The 20,727-nt window shown below is 40.9% G+C and overlaps 2 protein-coding genes across 4 annotated transcripts in view; one reads left to right on the top strand and one right to left on the bottom strand.

Annotated features, from left to right (window-relative positions):
• tacr2 (tachykinin receptor 2) overlaps nucleotides 1-3,359 on the top strand; it is a 14,228-nt gene extending 10,869 nt beyond the window's left edge. For all 3 annotated transcript variants that reach the window (XM_025906900.1, XM_013277054.3, XM_025906896.1), the window contains exon 9: nucleotides 92-3,359. In XM_025906900.1, coding sequence (XP_025762685.1) covers nucleotides 92-395 — 304 coding nt within the window. In that variant the 3' untranslated portion in view covers nucleotides 396-3,359. The remainder of the gene's footprint in view (nucleotides 1-91) is intronic.
• On the bottom strand, nucleotides 2,603-20,727 carry LOC100534535 (hexokinase-1). The gene is made up of 21 exons (XM_003454508.4): nucleotides 20,665-20,727; nucleotides 14,267-14,429; nucleotides 11,603-11,751; nucleotides 11,395-11,514; nucleotides 11,157-11,252; nucleotides 10,933-11,032; nucleotides 10,603-10,786; nucleotides 10,239-10,394; nucleotides 10,048-10,135; nucleotides 9,669-9,814; nucleotides 9,298-9,490; nucleotides 9,084-9,195; nucleotides 8,519-8,667; nucleotides 7,548-7,667; nucleotides 7,219-7,314; nucleotides 7,031-7,130; nucleotides 6,758-6,941; nucleotides 6,477-6,632; nucleotides 6,168-6,255; nucleotides 5,772-5,917; nucleotides 2,603-4,519 (listed from the first exon to the last, which is right to left on the bottom strand). Exons 1-21 carry the CDS (start codon nucleotides 20,725-20,727, stop codon nucleotides 4,372-4,374), a joined length of 2,757 nt encoding a protein of 918 aa, XP_003454556.1. The 3' UTR covers nucleotides 2,603-4,371.

Genomic DNA, 20,727 nt, shown 5'->3' with positions numbered 1-20,727 from the left:
GTGATCTGGCAGTAATTGTGCCGACTTTAAAAATAATATTATAGCTTCAAAAACGTCAGTAAATCGGACATAAATCCATCTCTTCCTGCAGATTTCGCGCTGGTTTCCGTCACGCCTTTGCTTGGTGTCCCTTCATCAAAGTGTCAGAGGAGGACAGGATGGAACTGCAGCACACACACACCTTCAGAGTCACCATGACCCGCAGCCACCGCAATGACATGTCATCCATTAGAACAAACACTACATACGTCTCAAACACACTTGCCACCAGTGACCTGGTCACAGAGAGAGATGCTCGCAGACAGCTTAAGAAGAACACGTGCAACTCGCATCCGGTGAAGAAACTGGACGATACTAAATCTCCAGCTGTGGCGCTTATGGAGCACACCCAGTGATCGCTGACAGACATCATGATGAGGACATTCTCAAAGGGAAGGCAGAAGGGTTTTTCTGAGTTGTGAACAAAAACACTAGAGCTGGTGGAGACAGAGGAAGCCCTGCGGAGTACTGGACAGAGTTAATCAAACTAAGGCATTCATTCCTGTGGATCAGGAACTTTGTTTGGGTCAAATAATACATGATGGATGAATGAATGTGACTATCAAGCTGTTGCAGCACATACAAAACATTTAATTATGCCATTGAAGCATTTGTGGCTGTGTGTAGATTAATCCAACCTTGATCTATTTACACTGCTCCAAGAAATTAAGCGAATTCTTAAATATGTGTTCAGCGTGGTTAGAAAACCTTTACTGATATCCCAGATTTGTTTCAAGGCATCAGTAGTTACTTCATAATCTATTTGGCTAGTTGACAGTCAGTCTGAGGATTTCTCTCTGGTATCAGATAGCAGTCAGGGTATCACTGGCCAGCAGGTGGAGGTCTGTGCAAGGATATGTTTCCCCAGACTATCACTGCCAAAAGGTCATGTTTATCATGGCATTCACAGTCTCTTTAACAGCTGTCATATATGCTCAGTGTGCACAGGTCTCACTAAAGGACATTAGGCCATTGTAAGTCTAATTCTAACAGTTTTGTCAGGGGCATGCACATCAGTAGTCTTATTTTGTAGAGCTCTGGCAGTACTCCTCCACATCCTCTTTATAGCAAAGAAGCAGATACTTGTCCTGCTGCTAGGTCGTTGCTTTTCTACAGCTCTGTCCAGCTCTCCTTGTGCCACATCCTGTCTCCTCCTGGTATCTCCTCCACACTCTCAAGACTGTGCTGGGATACACAGCAAACATCTACTGGAGGAGGTGGACCACCTTTGCATCCTAAATGGGATGCAGGTACAATCTCATGCAGAAAAATCAGTCAGGAGGGTTAAGGAAGGAGCAGCGGTCTGTGGCCACTTGTTGCTCCTCCAGTGCAGCGACTGTGACTTTCATTCTAACTGGACAGACTGATTTCCCTGAAGCTGAATTGACTTTGTGTCATAGTGTGATGATCAAGTGTTCCCTTCATGTTTTTAGAAGTGTATTCCACTCCAAAGTGTCCTTCCCCGTTGCCGTCCAGACCTCTACATGTTCTCTTTCCTCTATCTGGGACATTCAAGTGTTACTGGAGATATTTAACTGTGGTTACTGGTTTTCTTGTGCAGAGAACGGACAGTCAGTCCAAACCCTTAACAATGTTGTTTGTGCAGCGTCTTCATTTGATATAAGACTTTCTTTAACAATTAAGCTAAAATAGGCGTTTTATTTAATTTCTCTTCTATATTAATACTCAATAATCAAAGTAATTCACTCATTCTTTAAGTTTGTTGGGATTCAGAATTGGCAACAACAGCTTAGTTGCTCTTTTTAGTCTGGCTTTTACTCATATTGAGGACTCATAAAACATTCAGAGATCAATTAAAGCTCAAAATGATGTCAGAAAATCACCAGTAAATACACCACCTTCTCCTATTTTTTCCTTAAATTAATCAGTTGTCTGGTTTGCATGTATTCGTTGCTGTGCAGTACTTTTCCCTTTCACACATTTGTTACATGGTGCGCATTAATACAGTATTTTTGCTATTATATTGTGAGTTCACTGGATAAAGTCTACATTAAAAATTCAAGTGCCGCTACTTAGTACAATCTAATGTGAAACATAGTGATGCTATCTACTGAAGACATTCATGTAAAATACCCAGAAGTAAATATGAAACTTGTGGTTGTCGCACAGTTAAGAGTCAGATAATGACGCTTTAAATATTGTAACGTGTGAGCATTAGATTTCAGAATGAAGTAAAAACATTTGATTATTGGAAATTTTTTGATGTTTTAAGCACGCACTGTGGTCGTGTGAAGCGTCTTGTTGTCTATACGGAGCAGGATTTTTGTTGTTTGTGACTGAAATAAAAATGTTTAAATAATGTGACTGTGCTAATAAAGTTACAATACAGGAAGTACTGACACACATTTATTTGTGCCCCATCTACCCCCTGAATTATATCTGCTGTAGCTGCTAACAGAGCTCTAAGTGTGCAACTTCAGCACCGCAGGGTTACTTTGACCTTTAGTTCATACTGAATACATTTGTAACACCACTGAAGAGATTCACAACTACGTGAGTGCTAAATCATCAATGCACAAACAAAAACAAACTAACCACGACATCATGTTTACAGAGGTTTGACTTTATTAAGTGACTGATTGACGATGTGGGACAGATACATCCTTTGTTAGCAGAATGACACAGATTCAAGCGTTTGTGTGCGACTGGACATTCTGGGGTTAATCTGAAGGCAGAGTAAAGGAGCCCCCAGTCTTCTTTAATCATACAATATGATTAAAAGGTAGGAAAGGACATTCTTCTAGCTCGGTTGGTATTCATTTGAATATTTAAAAAGGTGGCAATAAAATACACTTGTGCATCTCAACCATATCTCGTCCTCCACGGGCACCACTGATCTTACAATAGAATATTTTCTTCTTATGCTCTTTAATTGCTTCATAATGAATCGAAGCCGTCGTAACTGTGAGACTATTTTTTTTCCTTTTGCTTTTAATACAATGAAAATAAATATCAATTTGCATAAATTATGCTACATGAATGAGCCTGACAGTAGTTACCTTAGAGATTCTCCTGAGCTTTTAGGAGCACATGGTAATATTAAAGGGGCGAGTAGAGTATGTGCTTTTATTATTGGCCAACATGTTAAAACTCTTTTAAAAGTTCTGTAATGTTTGTATGAGTTTATACACACTATGACTGCTGTTGTTATTCCCCTGGCATCCGTGTTAGCACCGCATTTCTGTTTCATAATTAAGTAGCTGTTAAAGTATCATCATGGTGATGAGGTTAGCCAGGACCTCTTAAGAAATGAACACACTAACAGTAGCTGTGACCGGTACCAACAACAGGACACATAATTTACACTACAGACAATAAAAAGATACTGCTCTCTTAGATAAGACCAGTGGTTCTCAAACCGTGGAGCGAGGAGCTACTGCAGGTAGAGGAGAGGACCAGAGGAGAAATGTTTTTAGGAAACATAAACAGAACGAAGAACAGGATGAAATCAACTTTAAATGTTATTTTTCTTTGCTAAAAGAAGTGTGGGCGTTGACTTTGAGCACCACTGGGTTCTCTAAATCAGCCACTGCTAAAGTCCCTTCTGTCATGCTTGAGCACATAAATACAGGACAGGTACCATGTGAGGGAACTTCTTCGTTGGCTTCCTATGTGTGCATCATATTTTGCAACAGTAACATTTTTCTTCAACATCTCCCGATATATAAAAATACAATAAATAACAACAATGTATTTATAACATTGTTTTATATGTGGGTAAGATATCAAATACCAAAAAAAAAGCAAAAAAAAAAATAAAAGATTCCCTTTCATCTCAGTACACATTTATATATCGCATCCCTTTTATGCTTTCCTGTACATACGCGCGTAATCTACAGCAGACACACAGACTTTGGTCTAAAAGAGCGTTTTTCTGTTTCTGTTTCTACTGAACAGGTTACAAGAATCAATCTGCAATGTTTCTCTGCAACTGGTGTGCTGACCTGCAACTTGTAACAGAATGCAGTTACCAGAGAATTCCTCCAGATGGAGACAAAGGGGCTTTACAGGAGTATGCAACTGTCCTGCATTTAAAAAAAAAAAAGACAGAAGGTTGCATGTGCGTGTTTTATCCACAGAAATTGCAAACTTGCAATATCCTTAAGAGACTGGGTGCTGTTACAACAGTTAATAAATCTAACCACAACAGAGAGAAAACCTCTCCTTTTCTCTGCCTCACGTAGATGGACTAAAGCAGCTACCGGAGCGTGATATGTCGACTGGACTTGTTTGATTTAGGAGGAAAGAAGACAATGGTTGAGAACTGGGGCAGGAGGGGGGATGAGATAGCAGTGAGATGCAGAAAATGTTCTATTTGCTGTTCAGCTCCTGTCTTAGCCGGCAGCCCACGGCTGTGATGAGTGCAGCTCCTTTTCCACTTCCATCCTCTGACAGCAAGAACTTGACATTACAGTTTGGAGCCAGTTCTTTAACCGTCTGGTGCATGATCAGGGAGAAGCTACACAGAGACAGAGGATGTACATGTTAGACAGAAAAGCAAAAAAGAGCCAGTCTAAATGTGATGATACAGTTAATGGGTGTGACAGTGACACAAGAGGGAGCAAAAGTATGGTTTACCATCTCCTCGCCAAAATTAACATCCCCCCAAAAGAAAAAAATCTGGAAGAAACTCAGTTGCTACATGTTTATCATGTTCAAAAACAAAAGCAAGACAACCAGGCCTCTACTATCTAACCGGGAAACAGGCTTTTCTGCATAGCTTAGCATAAAATAAAAGGTGTTTTCACACATGAGCTCCAAAAAAGAAATCAGAGAATCAGATACGGACACTGCCTGCAGTTTTGCTTCCTCAGTTTTAGCACACAGCAGGAGCTCATTTCTATCAGCTGCAGTCCCACAGTGGAGATGTTTTGGGGTGTGCAGGAGATAGCTACTTGCTAGCTTTGAATTCACAGGAGTATTATCTGGACTGGTTTCACAAAACAATGCAATCAGACATCACACAGACTTTCCACACGGGATTTGGAGAGTTAATGACAGTTTAAAATCGGATCTGCACCACCATCTTATAAATAAAGGAAAGCTCATGTGTCAGCTCAAGGGTTAAGGCACAATAAATCAATGTCCAAACCAATAACCTATTAATGACTATGTCTCCTAACCAGTGCTCTTGTGGTGACACTGGGCATAAGAACAAAGGGGCAGAGAGAATATTTACTTAACCTGAGGTTTTTCTCTTGCATTGTGCAACACATGCAGTGAATCTCATATGCAGTTATAACAGGACTGAAGCAAGACTCAACTTGACACAAGACTCTCTGTGCTATGTGTACGCTTTAGTTAATATGCTACTTTGACACTTCGGGATCATCAATTTATCATAAAGGATTTTTGCATTGGCTATCTTGCGAATTCTATTTAATGTCAAATGCTTACTTTTAGCTTACTTCCAATTAAATGTATCACCATGACTGAGGAAAAAATAAACTTTCACAAAACCTTTTAAAAAGTAGCAAAGAAGGATGCTTTCTGTTAGCAGCCTGGAGCTCTTCTTCTTAACTCGATGAGCCTACTATCGTTTGTATTTGTCTGTATGCTGCGTAATAATTGTAACTACAAAGATACTTTTATTGTGAAAATGGTGATATAACACAGCAGCTTATGAGGTCATCATGTTCCACTTCACTTCAGCTGCCAGTGAATTATTTTTAACATATGAAAAAATAAATAAATAAATGGATTAAACTTACTGTGGATGTAATTTGTACAGGGTTCCGTCTACCCCTACGGTGATGTCCAAATGGTCCAGTCCACGGTTCTCTCTAATCTTATCGACCACTGCTGCCATTCCTGCACCGCACAGCTGAGCGGCACGACGTGACACTGTTCCACATACCTAACAAAGCAGCATTGCAACAGGTTTTTGAGCCACACAAGTACATATCAGTCAAACTGAGAACAAATACAGCCTAAGTTTCAGTTTCTCTCCTACTCCTGTGTCACATATTCCTGTCTTTCATAAAATAAGGCTAACAGGATTGTATGATGGTTCTCTCTCAGTGTCCAAATGGAAGTATAAGACTATGATCACTTAGGGGGAAAAAAAAAAAAAATCACTAATTTTTATTATTCAAACTCTTCTTTACCTCTTTGACTATGATACTGTCATCACAGGTGCTGTCCAGGCCCAAGTGTTGCAGGATTGATCGCACCTGCAGCAAAGCCAATCTGTCACTGTACAAAGATACAAACAGAAAGTCATTAAAAGATGACAAATGAAACTTTAATAAGGAGACAGGAGCAATATCTTATCATTAAACAGACAACACAATCAGTGGTTAGATAGCAAGCGGTGCTAATGGAGTATAATCTACTGTCCAGATGACTTCTTATCTCGTGGAACGGTGAACTGACACTCTTATTAGACGCAAACAAAGATAGCGCTCATTGTTTACCTTTCTATCTGTGACAGGAACTTTGTTTCGAAGATGCTTCTGGTCTTTAGTGTTTCAGAAATCTGTCCTCTGAACAGGAATCCTTTTTTGGTCATGTCGATGAGGATGTTCCGCACGATTTCACCGAGGTACATGCCGCTGATCATTTTCTCATATCTAAAATGTAGAATTCAAGGAAATACAAAGGAAACATAAATATAAGGTCTTTACATGCACCTCAAAGATATGAATGAATGAATGCCCTGTGTCTTTTCAAGCATGGGATGGTGTGTACGAGGCACCTTTGTTTGCCCGGGTTGAGGGAGAAGTCGTCCACGGCACGGTCGTACTCTGTCCTGATGTCGTCCAGGCATCCGTTGTCTCCAAAAGCTCCCCACTCCATGTTGACACACATCTGTCCCTCATCGCCCTCAATCATCTCAATGTTCTTCATCTCCTCCATGTAACACGCATTACTGCCAGTGCCTATAATCAGAGAGGCACATTATATAGATATAACACAAAAAAGCTAAATATTTCATAAAAACAAAAGTGTTACTTTAAGGTGAACTAACCGGCGATTAGACCAACTTCACAGGTGGGTTCTTCATAGGCACAGGTCATCATGGTTCCCACCGTATCATTCACTACAGCAACCACGTCCAGATCAAATTCCTTCAGACCAGACAAACAATATGACGTGCCACAAAAACACCATGATTCCATGTTGTACTGAGTGATGCTGCTCCTCATATCCTCATACCTCTCTCCTCTTAATGGCGTCCCTCAACAGTCCCACCACATCTTCCCCTTCGCAGTCTGTCGCCTTGAAGCCTTTGGTCCATGTCACCAAGATGCCCTGCACACATACGCACACATGTTTGGTATATCATGTGACAACTTCATGGATGGCTCAGGCATCAGTTCATGAAATATTATTTGGCTTTTTTCCCCCTTGATGTTGCTTATCGGTGGACAAGTTATGCATAAATCACAGCTTTAGTTTGCAATGCAGCCAGTTTAAGACTCTCAGAGTATAGAAGAAAGTACAGGGCTGTACATAAAAGACGAAGAAGCAGGAGCATTACTCACAGCGTCCAGGCTGGTCTGTCGGCAGGGGAAGGAGAAGGTGAAGCCCAGAGGAAGACGGGCATTCTTCATCCCCATGTAGTCCAGGAAGTCACTGATACAGTGCACGATGTGATCGAACAACTGGAAAAATAAAAGTGACACATTACAAAAAATTGTATTTGTAAAGTACATCACTAGTCTTACTAATGACTCAAAGCACTTTACACTATAAGGCCATATTTGCTCCTTATCACAGAAACCAGAAGAAAGTCTCTCTCTGCATGTACTGTGATACATATTAGTGGTTTAACATCCAAAACGCTTCATAACTTCAATTAGAGGAATTCAAGAATGATGCAGTTTAGGGGCAAACAATAAACAAATGTATTGTTTGTTTGCCCACACACTAATCTGATGCATTGTGTGTGAAATGCATTGTTATATTAGGACACAGATGATTTCTAAGACATTTCAAATGATCTGTGTGGCAATTATGATTCATTAATGGTCACTTGCTTTAAATAATGGGACCTCTGAGAATTACTGAGAAACATGTGATAACACTAAAATACATAACACAGGCTGTAAAGGTGTTAAAATTATCTTATTGTAAAGAGCTTCCAAACATCTGTTAAATATTACTCTCTTGTCTTGTTTCCAGAGGAGTGAGACTAAAGAAGTCAAAGGTGACTGGATTAGCTTAAGCTGGTGCTTAAGGGGTAAGTTTAAAGTTTTCTGTTTTAGAGATTGTCAACTCGATGCCAATCTAAGCCAGTCTTTTCTAATTGTCTGTCCCTAAACTTTTGACCTTCCTCCCAGCTTCTATCCTGTTTACTTATCTCTTAAACCAACAAGCCTCACATCCCCCATCTACCATCCTAATCTTTACCCTCTATTTAACGGGGAGATATTCACCAGTCCTCCTTTCGTCGCAATTACCTGCCGGTATAATTTTACTCCGTTAACTCTAGATTACAGGCTGTTTATCTCACCTCCTCTCCTGTGCCCTGCATCACTTCGAGAGGAATAGCGTAGATCTTGTTGTGCATCTCCACTGATCTCCTCTTCCCAGAGCGAATTTTAACCAACAGAACTCTGAAGTTGGTTCCTCCTAAATCTAAAGCCAGGAAATCACCATGTTCTGGACACAGAGATAAACAAAACAAGAGAAAGATAAATGACCAGCTGTTAAAACATTCAAACTTATTAGGAAAAGACTTAATAAGCAATGTAATAATGTAAGCTTGAAAAACAGAATAAACTGACTAATCTTTTATCTTATGGCGATAGGTTTCCCATAATATTTATACAGTTATGTGGGTACGTGTGTGTTGCTGAGTGTGTACAGAGCTGAAGCTATTCTATTAAGAAAAGCATCTTTTTTTGTTAAAGCTATAAGAGTTGCAGAAAGAAAAGGTGTGAAATAGCGATGCCAATGGTTCCTTCTTCCCTAACAGATCTGCGGTCAAACTATCTGGTTGGATATTTTCATATGCTGAAGTGTGTGTGTGTGTGTGTGTGTGTGTGTGTGTGTGTGTGTGTGTGTGTGTTTGTTACCTGTGCCGTCAGGAGTGCTTCGCACAAAGGTTGGCAGCATTTTGACTGTTGCAGTGTCCTGAGTGCTTTTTGAAAGGCCATTTTGGATCTCTATCTTCATTCTCTGCTTCACCTAAAATTAATATTTTATTGTCAGAGTCTAAATACATAAATCAGAATCTAAATACTGTGAAACACACAGCAGCAGAACAAACACTGCAGCATCTTTTCTCACCTCCAGCAGCTGTTCAGTCGTCAGGGAAAACTCTGACAGTATTTGGGCGATTTGTCGCGATTGTTCAGCGAGTCTGTAGGCCACAGCGGTCACCATGGCAGCACCCTTTCCACTGCCGCTCTCTGAGAGGAGGAATCGAACATCGCAGTCCGGGACCAAACGTCTGACTGTCTTGTGAAGACGACGGGCATATCTGAAACGCATATGAGATTCTGCTTAACTACGCACATTTTACTTAAGATTGAAGAAAGAGGATAGGTACACATTTAACCCCCAAATGGCGGACGGCAATTCTAGTACAAAACTAAACAGCGAGACAGCATTTAAGTAAACACAAATCTAAATGGATCATCTTTAAACTTATCACTTACTGTGGGTGCATCTTGTACAGAGACCCATCGATGCCTACAGTGGTTCGGAGACGTGACACTCCTTTGTTCTCCTTTAGCCTCATCAGGATGCCGGCCAGTGTAGCAGCTACAAGGTTGGCAGAGCGGAAAGACACAATGGCACAAACCTGAGGGAAGACAAGCAAAAATGCATCAAGAACATCCAAATTATTAAGAAACATCTTAAATATTTGATTTCATTTATTCCATGGATCTTAATATTTTACACAGATTGAAAGTTACAAATTAACTACTTAACTATACAATTTAATCTTATATGATTTTCCTGATTTAAGTTCCCTCTCTGAAAAAAAAGAAATAAATAAATAACTGAGGTGTTTTTTTCAGTAACAATACACACATGCTGCACAGCGATGCAGTCGTCCGCTGACGGCTCCAAACCCAGTTTGTTCAAAATCTCTCTCGCCTTGATCAACCCTTCCTTACTCCTAAACAAAAGAGATAAACAAACAAAAATAGTTTACAATTTCATTTAAAATAAAATCATTCAATTTTTTTGTCTACTTGGTTTAAGACTGTGGCGTGACTCACTTCTCTATGGCTGAGACGTGCTTGGTCTCGATCTTTCCTTTAGTGAGCAGCTCGGGGGTGATCCTTCCCTCAAACAGCAAGCCTTCTCTGGCCATCTTCACCAGGATGAGGCGAACCAGCTCCCCCATGTACATCCCACTGACCATCTTCTCAAATCTAATGCACAGAAAAGACATTTCAGCCTGAGGTTCAGAAATGCATCGCTACTCAATAGCTGCTCTTTCACAGCTGCTGGTAGTTGTGTTTGTAGCAGCTGAAGGGATGTTTACAGGTTTGTCATGGTTTTCTGGTAAATTAACTGGCAGCAGCTCAAGTATTCATTTTATCATGTGAGGAAAGGTGTGATACTTTTGGTTTGACGTACAGCTGGCAGCCCGGGTTGAGAGAGCCTCTGTCTATCTCCCTGTCAAACTCTGTCCTGATGTCTTCCAGCCTGCCGTCGTCCCCGAAGGCTCCCCACTCAGTGTTCACGCACATCCTGCCCTCGTCTCCCTCCACCAGGTCAATGTGACGCAGCTCCTCCATGTAGCACGCATTAGTACCTGTACCTAAAGCACAAAAACACACATGCCTACAGTTACATCAATTTTACACAGACTGGCTACAATTATCCACTTGTCTTTATTTTTTCCCCATATACGCATCTAATTTTTATTTAGCTTCTTTATTTTTATGGACAGTAAATCTGCAATACCGATAATAATGCCGACTTCACAGCGCTGGTCATCAAAGCCGCAGGTCATCATTGTTCCCACAGTGTCATTTACCACTGCCATAATGTCAGCCTCGTAGTCCTGAAATATATAAAAGCCAAAATATATAAGAGAGCCTTTTAGCACCATTTTTGTTAAACTGCATCCCAGTTTTAATGACATTAACTAAAGTGTGGTACCAAGGGAGATGACAGCAGACACTCACCCCTCGTTTCTTGATGGCTTTGTTAAGCAGCTGGACAACATCCATCCCCTCCACTCCACTGGCCTTGAAACGCTTAGTCCATGTTATCAGAAAGCCCTGGAGAACACCAAAGAAAGCCAGAGGAAAAGTAAGAGATTCAAGTCTCTGTTGAGTGTTCATTTTCTTGGCTGAGTCTGCAAACTGTGAGGACTTGTTACGGGAAAAGGGTGGAGGGAAGTTTGTTGACTGCTTAGTTTACCTCATCCAGTTTGGTCTGCTGGCAGGGGAAGGAGAAGGTGAAACCAACTGGAAGTTTCTTGTCCTTGATGTTGTGTTTTTCCATGAAGTTACCAAGACACTCTGCCACATGGTCAAACAGCTGTAATGGAGGCGGAAAGAGTGAGAAGTTATCTCATGTGGAGCTAAGAATGAGCTGTTTATATGTGTATATTTCTCCATAAACCTACTCTCGTTCCAGTGCCGTGAATAATATCCTCGGGCGTGTCGTAGATTTCACTCTCCATCTGCACAGTCTGTTTCTTCTCATGGCTCACTTTGACACGGAGGATTCTGAAGTTGCTGCCTCCCAAATCGAGTGCAATGAAGTCTCCTTTCTCTGTCATGATGGAAAGAGTTGGAATACAGGGAGAGACCAAAAGTGCGAGAGGGAAAGAGTGAAGAAAATGTCAGTACAGTTCAGGTTCATTTACAGAACATCAATTCACAACAACAGTCTGTGAGGTAAAGATCCAGCAGTACTGTAGAAAACAACAATCAAGTGACCTCCTATGAGCGAACACTTTGCGATGTGGGAAAGGAAAAACTCACTTGTAACACTAAAAAGCGAGTCAGAGCATTTCAGGAATATTTTATTCACTGAAAGGGGCAACATATGAGCATTAGTGTTTGAGACTTCTACCTACAGAAAGCATTGAATGTGTCCAATGTCACTGCCTCATCTGCATGTCTAATATCTGTTAGCTTAATAAACAAATACAGTGAGAGCGGCCTATAAGGAAGATGAGGTAAAGAATCAGATTATAAGATTAACGTCATGTCTTGGCAAAAGCTTCCATCTATAAACTACTCCTGCTGTTTCTTGTGAGCCTATGTTTGTTCATGTGTATGAATAGCTCAGGTTTACTTTGCTCTGTCTGTCCTGCTGTGGCTTCCTGTATATTCATTGGTTAATGATTACCACCACCAGGGGCATTATGATCAAGGACATATATTCACAAGGTCAACAGCTTATCAGACATGGTGCTTCATAGGTAAATTAAACAATTATACGGCTGGTGAAATCCTAACTCCTGAGAATACCCTCCATAATAAAAGCTTGTGAGAGGTCAATAGGCTGTTGATGGGCTGTGAAAAAGTACTACTTAGTCTCACCACTGATATCCCTTGAAGTCCTATATGTATATTACATATATATGTATATGTATATGTGTATGTGTATATTTAGCTAAATAATGGTACAGTAGTTTATTTAGTCTATCTCAACGAGGAAGTTAATTTCTTTATAGCTTTCTGACTAGATAAACAGTAGAGTTAGATAAACCGGGCTGCGTCATCATGGCTCATTTGAATTTAAAGCATACTGACCTTTGATAAAACTGGCAGTAACCCCAGATTCATCACATAAGGTCTGTGCACTTCCTAACTCTTACTGCTCAGCAAGTCAGTCCAAACAAATCAAGCTGTAACTCTAGAAAGTACAATCCAGGGACCATGTTGCGATGGGGTCACTCCTGCAGTGAAGCCATTGAGTTCTCGGACAACATCCTTCTTTGAAAATATTTTTTTGTTTTTAACAGTACATACAGAGAGATCATGTGGAGCGTTAAAAGTACATGAAGCTTGCAAAAAAATGGCTGCAGGACAGGCAGGAAAGGGACAGTTGACACCCATTTTTTAACTTGGCTTTTATTTTGAGCTCAACTACACACCTACAAATTTTTTTAAAATCTTTATCTTACATGACTGAGACACTGTTGGTAATAACAGGCCCATTTGGAGTACCATTTAATTAACACAAATGGGTCAATCTGATTTTGTTGGACCTGACTTAAAAAAGACACCCTGTGACACCTGGGATAGGCTTCAACACCCCCACAACCCTGAATAGACAAGTGAAAGAAAAACCATCCACAACTGAAACATCAGGCAGTGCCTTGCTGTAGAAATCTGTTCACTTTAAATCACCACACATCAAGCTGTCTCTCTTTAAAAAACAGGAACTAAAATTCCTGTTCACAAATTATTTATTTGTGCATTAAAATAAGTAAAAAACAGTGCAACAAAGTAACACTGGCTGAATTATTACACCTCGTCTCCAACTGCAACAGTAACTAATTTACTTGAATTTGTTATATAACTAATTGACTCCATGTGCATTTCTGTAAGTTTAGGACCAGCTTTCACAGTGACTGTCTTCTCCAACAATGGCAGCAGGATTAGTGCTAATCTCTGATTTGTGTGTGTAATGTGTGTCAGGGCTCACAGCTCTTTCACTGTAAACTAAAGTAGACTTGTTGCAAGGCAGAAATGTTGTGTTCATTCAAAGAGCTTTGCTGTTAATGACGATGACTTTGCATAAGTAACAAGAGTCAGTCTTCTTTGGACCGATGCTCCCAGAAGTACAGCAAGTAAAAGATGACTCACTTTAGAGTCAAGGGCAGAGCAACTGCATGAAGCAGGGTTAGACGGCAATGACATAACACTGGGAGAAAGGGGATTTGACGCACAGCATTGATAATGAAACAGCTTGAATATCCATCATGTCTGTGAACAAATAACCAGACATGAATACTTAATACAGACAACAGCAAGGGACTGTCTGTCACCTTGCTCCTGCATAACACGCTCTCTACAAAACACTGTCCCATTAAGGTTTTCTCTGAATTTTACTGACCTGCATAATAAAAGGATATTTCTGGATCCGCAACTCTTAGGTCAGTGTTTTTGTTTCTGAGCTGTAAAGCTTTTCTACACTTCCACACACCAAACATGAAGAAATATGATCTAAATATACATGACCTCGTGGACTTTACCAAGCTCCTTTACTGCCTGTGGAGTCTGGCTTCTGTTCCCTGATACAGTGATATAAAAGCAGGTTTAGATGGACTAACCTGATCCATCAGGAATTGAGCGTACAAATGTTGGCAGCATCTTCAGTGTAGCAGTGGCATTACTATCCCGACCCAGTCCTGTGACCAGCTCCTTGCGAAATCGCTGCGTGATGTCCAGTAACGTCTCATCAGAGAAACGCATGGAGTACAGGTACTTATCGATCTAAGAGTAAAAATAACGACAAACAAAACATAGAGATTATTTCCATCTAAACTATTAAGCATCTGTCTGCAACAAATACACTTCTAACTGCCATACACAAACACACACTCACACACACACACACTCACACACACACACACACACACACACACACACGTGACAATGACCAAGCATGAGGATACTGTAAATATGACTCCCTATCTCATAATGATTGGACTCATGCATAAAGATAACCCGCTTCGATATCATAAAATGTTAGATAACCTATAGCTGGATAATATACCGGTAATGAAGATTTCTTATATAGCTTTATTGCAAAATAATCAGATCAATTTCTCAGATCGGAGCCATCGCATTGTGTGCACAGGGTCACCTTGGTGACACAGTGAAACAAGGAAGTCCACTGTGTGTCACTCAGTCCTGGCAAAAGGCAACACTGCACAGCAGGGTAGGGTTGTGGTTTTATTGCTCGAATGACAGTGATAAGGTAAAATAGGAGGTATGCCGAGAATTCAGTCAGACATTATTCTTACCAGGAAAAGGAGCCAGTTGTCTTAAATTGCCTTAAACCATCAAGTCTTGAAATTCTAAAGTCTCCCTATTGAAACTTCCCACTTTAGCAACTGTGCAAAGGCTGAACTGTCTGACCCTTCAGGAACAGCACGTTAAACAATCTGCTGAAATCCAGTGTTACATCACACACTGTGATGAAGCAAAGAGATGCTTTTGTGGTTTCAGAAACCAAAAACAAAATATATTCCCAATTGTGGGTAAAAGTCCCAATGATTTTGACCTCAGTCGACAGTAGGCCTCGTGGATGGATGTTATGCCTAATGGTCACAAAGACATGGCACATAATGAACAACATGTTGCCCCATGGGTAGCATATAAAGATGTGGTTAAAGACTTGGTTTGATGACCATCAGAATAGGTTCTTCTGGGTTTTTCCTAATAAGCTGCACAGGCAGAGATCATCCTCACTAATTTCTGATATACACTCAGTCATTTTGTTGTGGAAGCAGGACTAAAATATGGCAGAAACCACTCAGTCCAGAAAAAAGGAAAAGGGTTAATTAACCCTAGTAGGCTTCAAAGGAAGAAAAACTAATTAAAGAATTACAGATGGGGTCATAAGAGTTGGGGCCATGGCTGCTTTGCCTGAGAGGTGTGCTGACCAAGGCAGTCAGTCTGCTTGCCTGGCCTCATTGATCTGGACCTCTATTTGTGGTGTTGAAGGAATCTGGAGCATTTTAATTGAGTTAATTATCTGCCAGAGAAGAGATATGGACATATGGAGACCACCCAAGAAGTTGAAACTTTCACAAGTAAAATTTTATTCATCTGTTACTTACCCCTAAGTAAGTAACAGATGAATTTGCATTACTAGGGTATGAATGTGCAATAGTGTTATAGTTGCACTATAGTGTACTATAATCACTCCAATAGTGATTATAGAATTTACAGCCTGCTGTCCAAGCGTGCAAATGTTAACTTAATCACAGCAGCCAATGGGTGTGTCTGTGGTTACTACTCAAAAATACTGCAGGCATGGACAAAACTCACATCTTCCAGTTTGTTCTTGTATCGTCACTCGTGTCACATTTTGCAATGATCTCTCTCAACAATGTTGGCTAAGCTTCTGTAGCTGGTAATTATTCAGATTACTTGTGTGTACTGTGAAGACAGTGAAATGCAATAGCTTACAGGCATCAGAAATTGTAAAATCTGTCAGATAGGAATGTTGCAACATCCTCTTTTAGGGGTGTTAACTGTACTTCCTTTGTAAATCTGGCCCTTGTTACATGACAATGGCAGTCTGCTGTGAAACAGGAAAAACTGTTGGCCACTGACATATCACAGAAAACATGCATGGTGAAACTAAGGCACAAATCCAGTGCAACCAGCAGAGATTTCTCTTTCTCACCTGCTTAAATGGTCAGTCAGCTGTTATGCAGATGCGACCAACAGCTAGTTTCACCTTGCAGCCATGCATGAATAATATATAAAAGCTTATCTCCAACCCATAGGATAGCCACATACATGGGAATAGCACTATCTGCGGTAACTGTTAAGTACTCTGACAGAGGTGTTACATTCATCGTATGGGGCCTAATGAGGAGTCTGTGGAATCAAGGCTCATAATGTGCACAAGCTTTTGTCAGACAGGAGGGCACAGCTGAGTAAATGTAACCTCTAACCCGAATACTATTCGGGTTAGAGTACGCAGGCACAGGAAACTTGTTGGATAACACCAAAAACAAGTCCACACCTGTGCTGGGCTGTATTTTACACCCAAATGTAGTCCTTAGTTAGAAGAGACGGTTTAACAGCAGTGACATGTTGTTGCTTGCAAACGTCCTCCCCTTGTAACTCTACATCTGTTATTTCATTTATAGTGTGCACATACACACATACACACATACACACATGCATGCAAACATGTCTTCCACTCTGCTTTTCATACTCAGAAGAAATAAGACAGTGATTAGAGATTTTAAATTAAACTAAATGGAACTGATACAGTTTACACGCATTACACAAATATTGATCTATAGATGTTTCTTTAAATGTCTTTGTTCTTCATGGCTGATCTCCATAAGACATGAAGTTAAATATCTAGAATTCTTTTCAGCTTCAAGCTCGTCACCTAGCCTGTTGGGGTTATGTCTTGTTTACAGTCATCTTTAGGAAAGGACAGGAGAGTCATATTTCAATGCCTTGTAAATAGTCTGACTCTGCAGCCACGGCCTCCCCTGAGCCAGCAAAATGTAAATAATTGCAGGTTACAAATGAAACGAAATTCTTTGTTAAGCAAGGAGTAGAGAAGTAACAAAAAATGTTATTCCAACAAATGGAATAATGAATTTTATTACAATTTTCTGGAGTTACATATTACAGATCTATTAAAAAGACAAATATAAGCTAAAGTTAAAAAGCTTATGGCTTCTGTACCTCAAATTTCACAACAGGCTCACTCTAGAGGAACAAGGTTTGTGGGGCTCGAACAGTCCTCCAAGCTACATATCAAGAACAGAAAATCTATGGAGAGACCTCACAAAGCAGGTGTAACAAGACAGGCCCAAAATCTTACAGAACAAGAAGCCTTTATCAGGAAGCACGGGAAAATCTCCCAAACAAGAGATGAAAGACTTTAGCTGCAACAAAAGGCCTTAAGAAAGTCCATTCAGTGGGGGTCAAACCTTTGGTTAAGGACATTTTTTTGTTATTGTGATGGAAATCGGTTCCTAATTTCACCAAAAGTGTTTTGAAAAAGTGTAATCTTTAACTTTGTACCCAATTTTGGAAGTCGGCTCATCTTTTACCCGTTTCACTATGCATGTGTGTATACTGCACATGTCCTAGACTCTACTGATCAGTACTGATTCAGTTGGTCTGTGCAGTCTGTTTTGGTTTATTTAGTATCTAACCCGATATTTTCGCTTTGAGTATCATATTCAGAACGTGAATAACTGCTGAAAGGCTAAGTGACACTTTTTAATAATGAAAACTGCACCGGCCAAAAGAGTGCAGGCTCGCCAATAGAGGGAGTCTTCTTAAAGTTATCTTTCCCCCATTAGAGAGCTTGCAGTAAAGCTGATATTTAGAGGCTACTTTTTGTGAATGGAGAAATAAAAGCATTTCTTTATTTAGTGCAGCTCTTGTGCACTGCACTGACTGTCAGCTGACGTAAATAGATCCATTCAGGTTTGCAGCTCTGAGCTATTTAATCTGCCAACCGCTGCCAGCCCAGCCAGTTAGCCCACAGTGCTGCTTCAACTGCTTATTTCTCCTATCATCAGACGAGCTCCCCATGCTCTGATTTCTAGATATTTTCTTTATAGCTGCTGCTGGCAGGAACTTTGTAACGGTAAAATCAACAGTTGCATAAGCATTCATACAAAATATTTTCAAGGTTTCAAACTCTACGCCACCTACCCTTGCTGTATGTTTGCTGTTGGCTAACCTACTTGCATGAGACTGGTTCTTATTCCATTGCCTTGTTTAAAACAATGTGCCCAAATAGCTAAGTGAATAGGGGGGCATTCTTGGCTCTACTTAAATAACAATGTGTTCTCAGCTGTCCTGCCTGATGCTTAGCTACAAAGGAGGAGAATTAAAAAGTTGCTTCACACTAACCTAAATGAAATCCCCTCCAAAATCTGACTAAATATTACTTGCACAGTTCCTTTCAAAGAAAAGAAAAAACATCTCTGACTCAGCAACCTGCAGCATTCATGCCTAAGCATTTCATCGTATCAGGACACTATCTGATACGATATTGCTCATAAATAAAAAAATATCTCCACTGCTGCTTGTAGAGAAAATAGGTGTGCGTGATGACTAAGGCTGTTTAGATTTCACGGCCAACTTCATTTTCTTATTTGTACAGTTTCCCTTTTTGAGGAGACAGGAGGCAAGAGTTTGTAAAGGCCCTTCAACACACCTCTAAAACAGTTTTCTGTGCCTCCGCCCAGAGCTCGGTGCAAGTTTCAGGAAGAGGTCACGCTCTCTGCCGCTGCTTCCCTCCCTCCCTCCTTCTCATTCTCCCTTTTGTTTGCATTCCTTCTCTCAACAATGCCTTGCTCTCCTCCTCACCACGAGGTGGCTCAAGGAAGCATTGAAACATGACTCCACTGTGTGTACGTGTGCGCACACAAGAAATTGTGCGCACGCATCCTCACCATGTGGAAAAATACCATCCTCTACAATGCCCCCTGCTGCAGCTTCCCTTTTTCAACTCCGTGTACACAGACGTACTCGCACGATGTACTTTGGATGCCCTACCAGCTGCAGCGGGAGCGTACGGTCAAGGACATGGCGGTGAATTGGGTTGACCGGAGAGACAATCAGCTGATCGAGTCTCTTTGGCAACCACAGGTCATCTAGAAACTCATTATTGATTAGATTGTGTGTACACGTTTAATTATAGCTGCTCAAATATTGAACTGCATGTTTGACAATTTCACAACTAGAGAAAGTGCTACACAAACCCTGCTCTTATAAAAGCTACAAAATAGCTGGCGTTGTGTGCCTGTCTGTGTATGTGTGTGTGGGTGTAAGCCTCCTCCTGCTGTCACCTGTGGTCACATGGTTCAAAGCTGGCCTATTTTAGGGAAGCAGGGAGAGGAAGAGAGCAGGAGTAAAAAGGGAGGGAGATGTGTTGTATTACATCAGATCCTGGCTGCTGATTCATGTCTTTTACCTTTACAGACTGCGCTCTGACTTTAGTGCAGCACAGCAGGCACAGCTGGTGTGAACAGACCACACAGATTAGCTCGAATAAGAATGGGAAAGTGAAAATGGAAGAAGGAAGTGTGATAACAGTGGACTTTTTTTCCTTCCCCACATTTGCACATTTGATGCTGAATCTGCAGCTTGTGTGTGACACGACAAGCTAGCGACCTTAAAGGGACGCCATGCCGTGTGAGATTTAAGCACACAATGAGAAACAGTAATTTTAAATTTGGTTTTAAATATGGTCCTAATGATCAGACAGACTTCTTTAAGATTCCTGAAGTTTACATCACATTACTCATTACTTTTAAAGGGAACACTTGAACACACCATGAAGGACAGAAAATCTACAGTAAATACACTCCTCAAGCAACTGACTGTCAGTGATACTGACCACATCAATTACTGAGCTGAATAATTCATCCTATTCAAGGCCTCCGCCTCCTCCTCCTCGGTCGGGCCGTACCGAGCCTCTTCGGGCTCCACCGAAGGGAAATTAAAGTGTGGGCATCATTTTAACAAGAACATAAGAGAAGATCTGTGACCCCTGAAATAACTTCTACCCATTCATCCCTGTGCTCATGCGTCCTTTCATCCTTGCAGCTCGCTTCCTCTCTTGCTCTTTGCCACACCCCCTCACATCTTACATCACGGCAAAAACCTTACTCATGTTGTGACTACATTTTACTACGCACACACACCTCCCTGTGCAGTTTGTCACGTCTCACCAGGCCGGGGTCATACCCATTAATTAAAACGCCTGTCTGTGAAAATGCCACGGGTCCGAGAAAACGGTCTGTTCTCGCGACAAGATGAAGCTTTCTTTCACTTCCTCGAAGAAATGCACCAGTGTGGTGGAAAAACTTATGATGGAGATGCCTCGTAAACCCGATGACCTCTACAACACATGTGCTTCTCTCATCTTTTATAATCTCGTCTTCTTTGTGTCTCTAAGACAAACAAACAGTATCATAAAGAGAGGAAAGAGGAAAACACTCACCTTTTTAACCTGGTCATCCTTGAGCTCAGTGAAGTAATAGGCTAGTAGCTGAGCCGCAATCAT

Source organism: Oreochromis niloticus, linkage group LG1 (genome assembly GCF_001858045.2).
Source record: "Oreochromis niloticus isolate F11D_XX linkage group LG1, O_niloticus_UMD_NMBU, whole genome shotgun sequence".
In the NCBI taxonomy this organism is placed as follows: domain Eukaryota; kingdom Metazoa; phylum Chordata; class Actinopteri; order Cichliformes; family Cichlidae; genus Oreochromis; species Oreochromis niloticus.
Note: the sequence above shows the minus strand (reverse complement) of the source record. Positions and strands in the feature narration are given on the sequence as shown.

Bases quoted from the DNA above. Each gene is read 5' to 3' on its own strand.
- LOC100534535 (XM_003454508.4), bottom strand. From the start codon at position 20,727: ATGATTGCGGCTCAGCTACTAGCCTATTACTTCACTGAGCTCAAGGAT. The intron at 10,136-10,238 runs GTGAGTCACGCC...TCTTTTGTTTAG, and splicing joins CACGTCTCAGCCATAGAGAA to GAGTAAGGAAGGGTTGATCA. The intron at 7,315-7,547 runs GTGAGTAATGCT...GTATGTGTGCAG, and splicing joins GACAGACCAGCCTGGACGCT to GGCATCTTGGTGACATGGAC.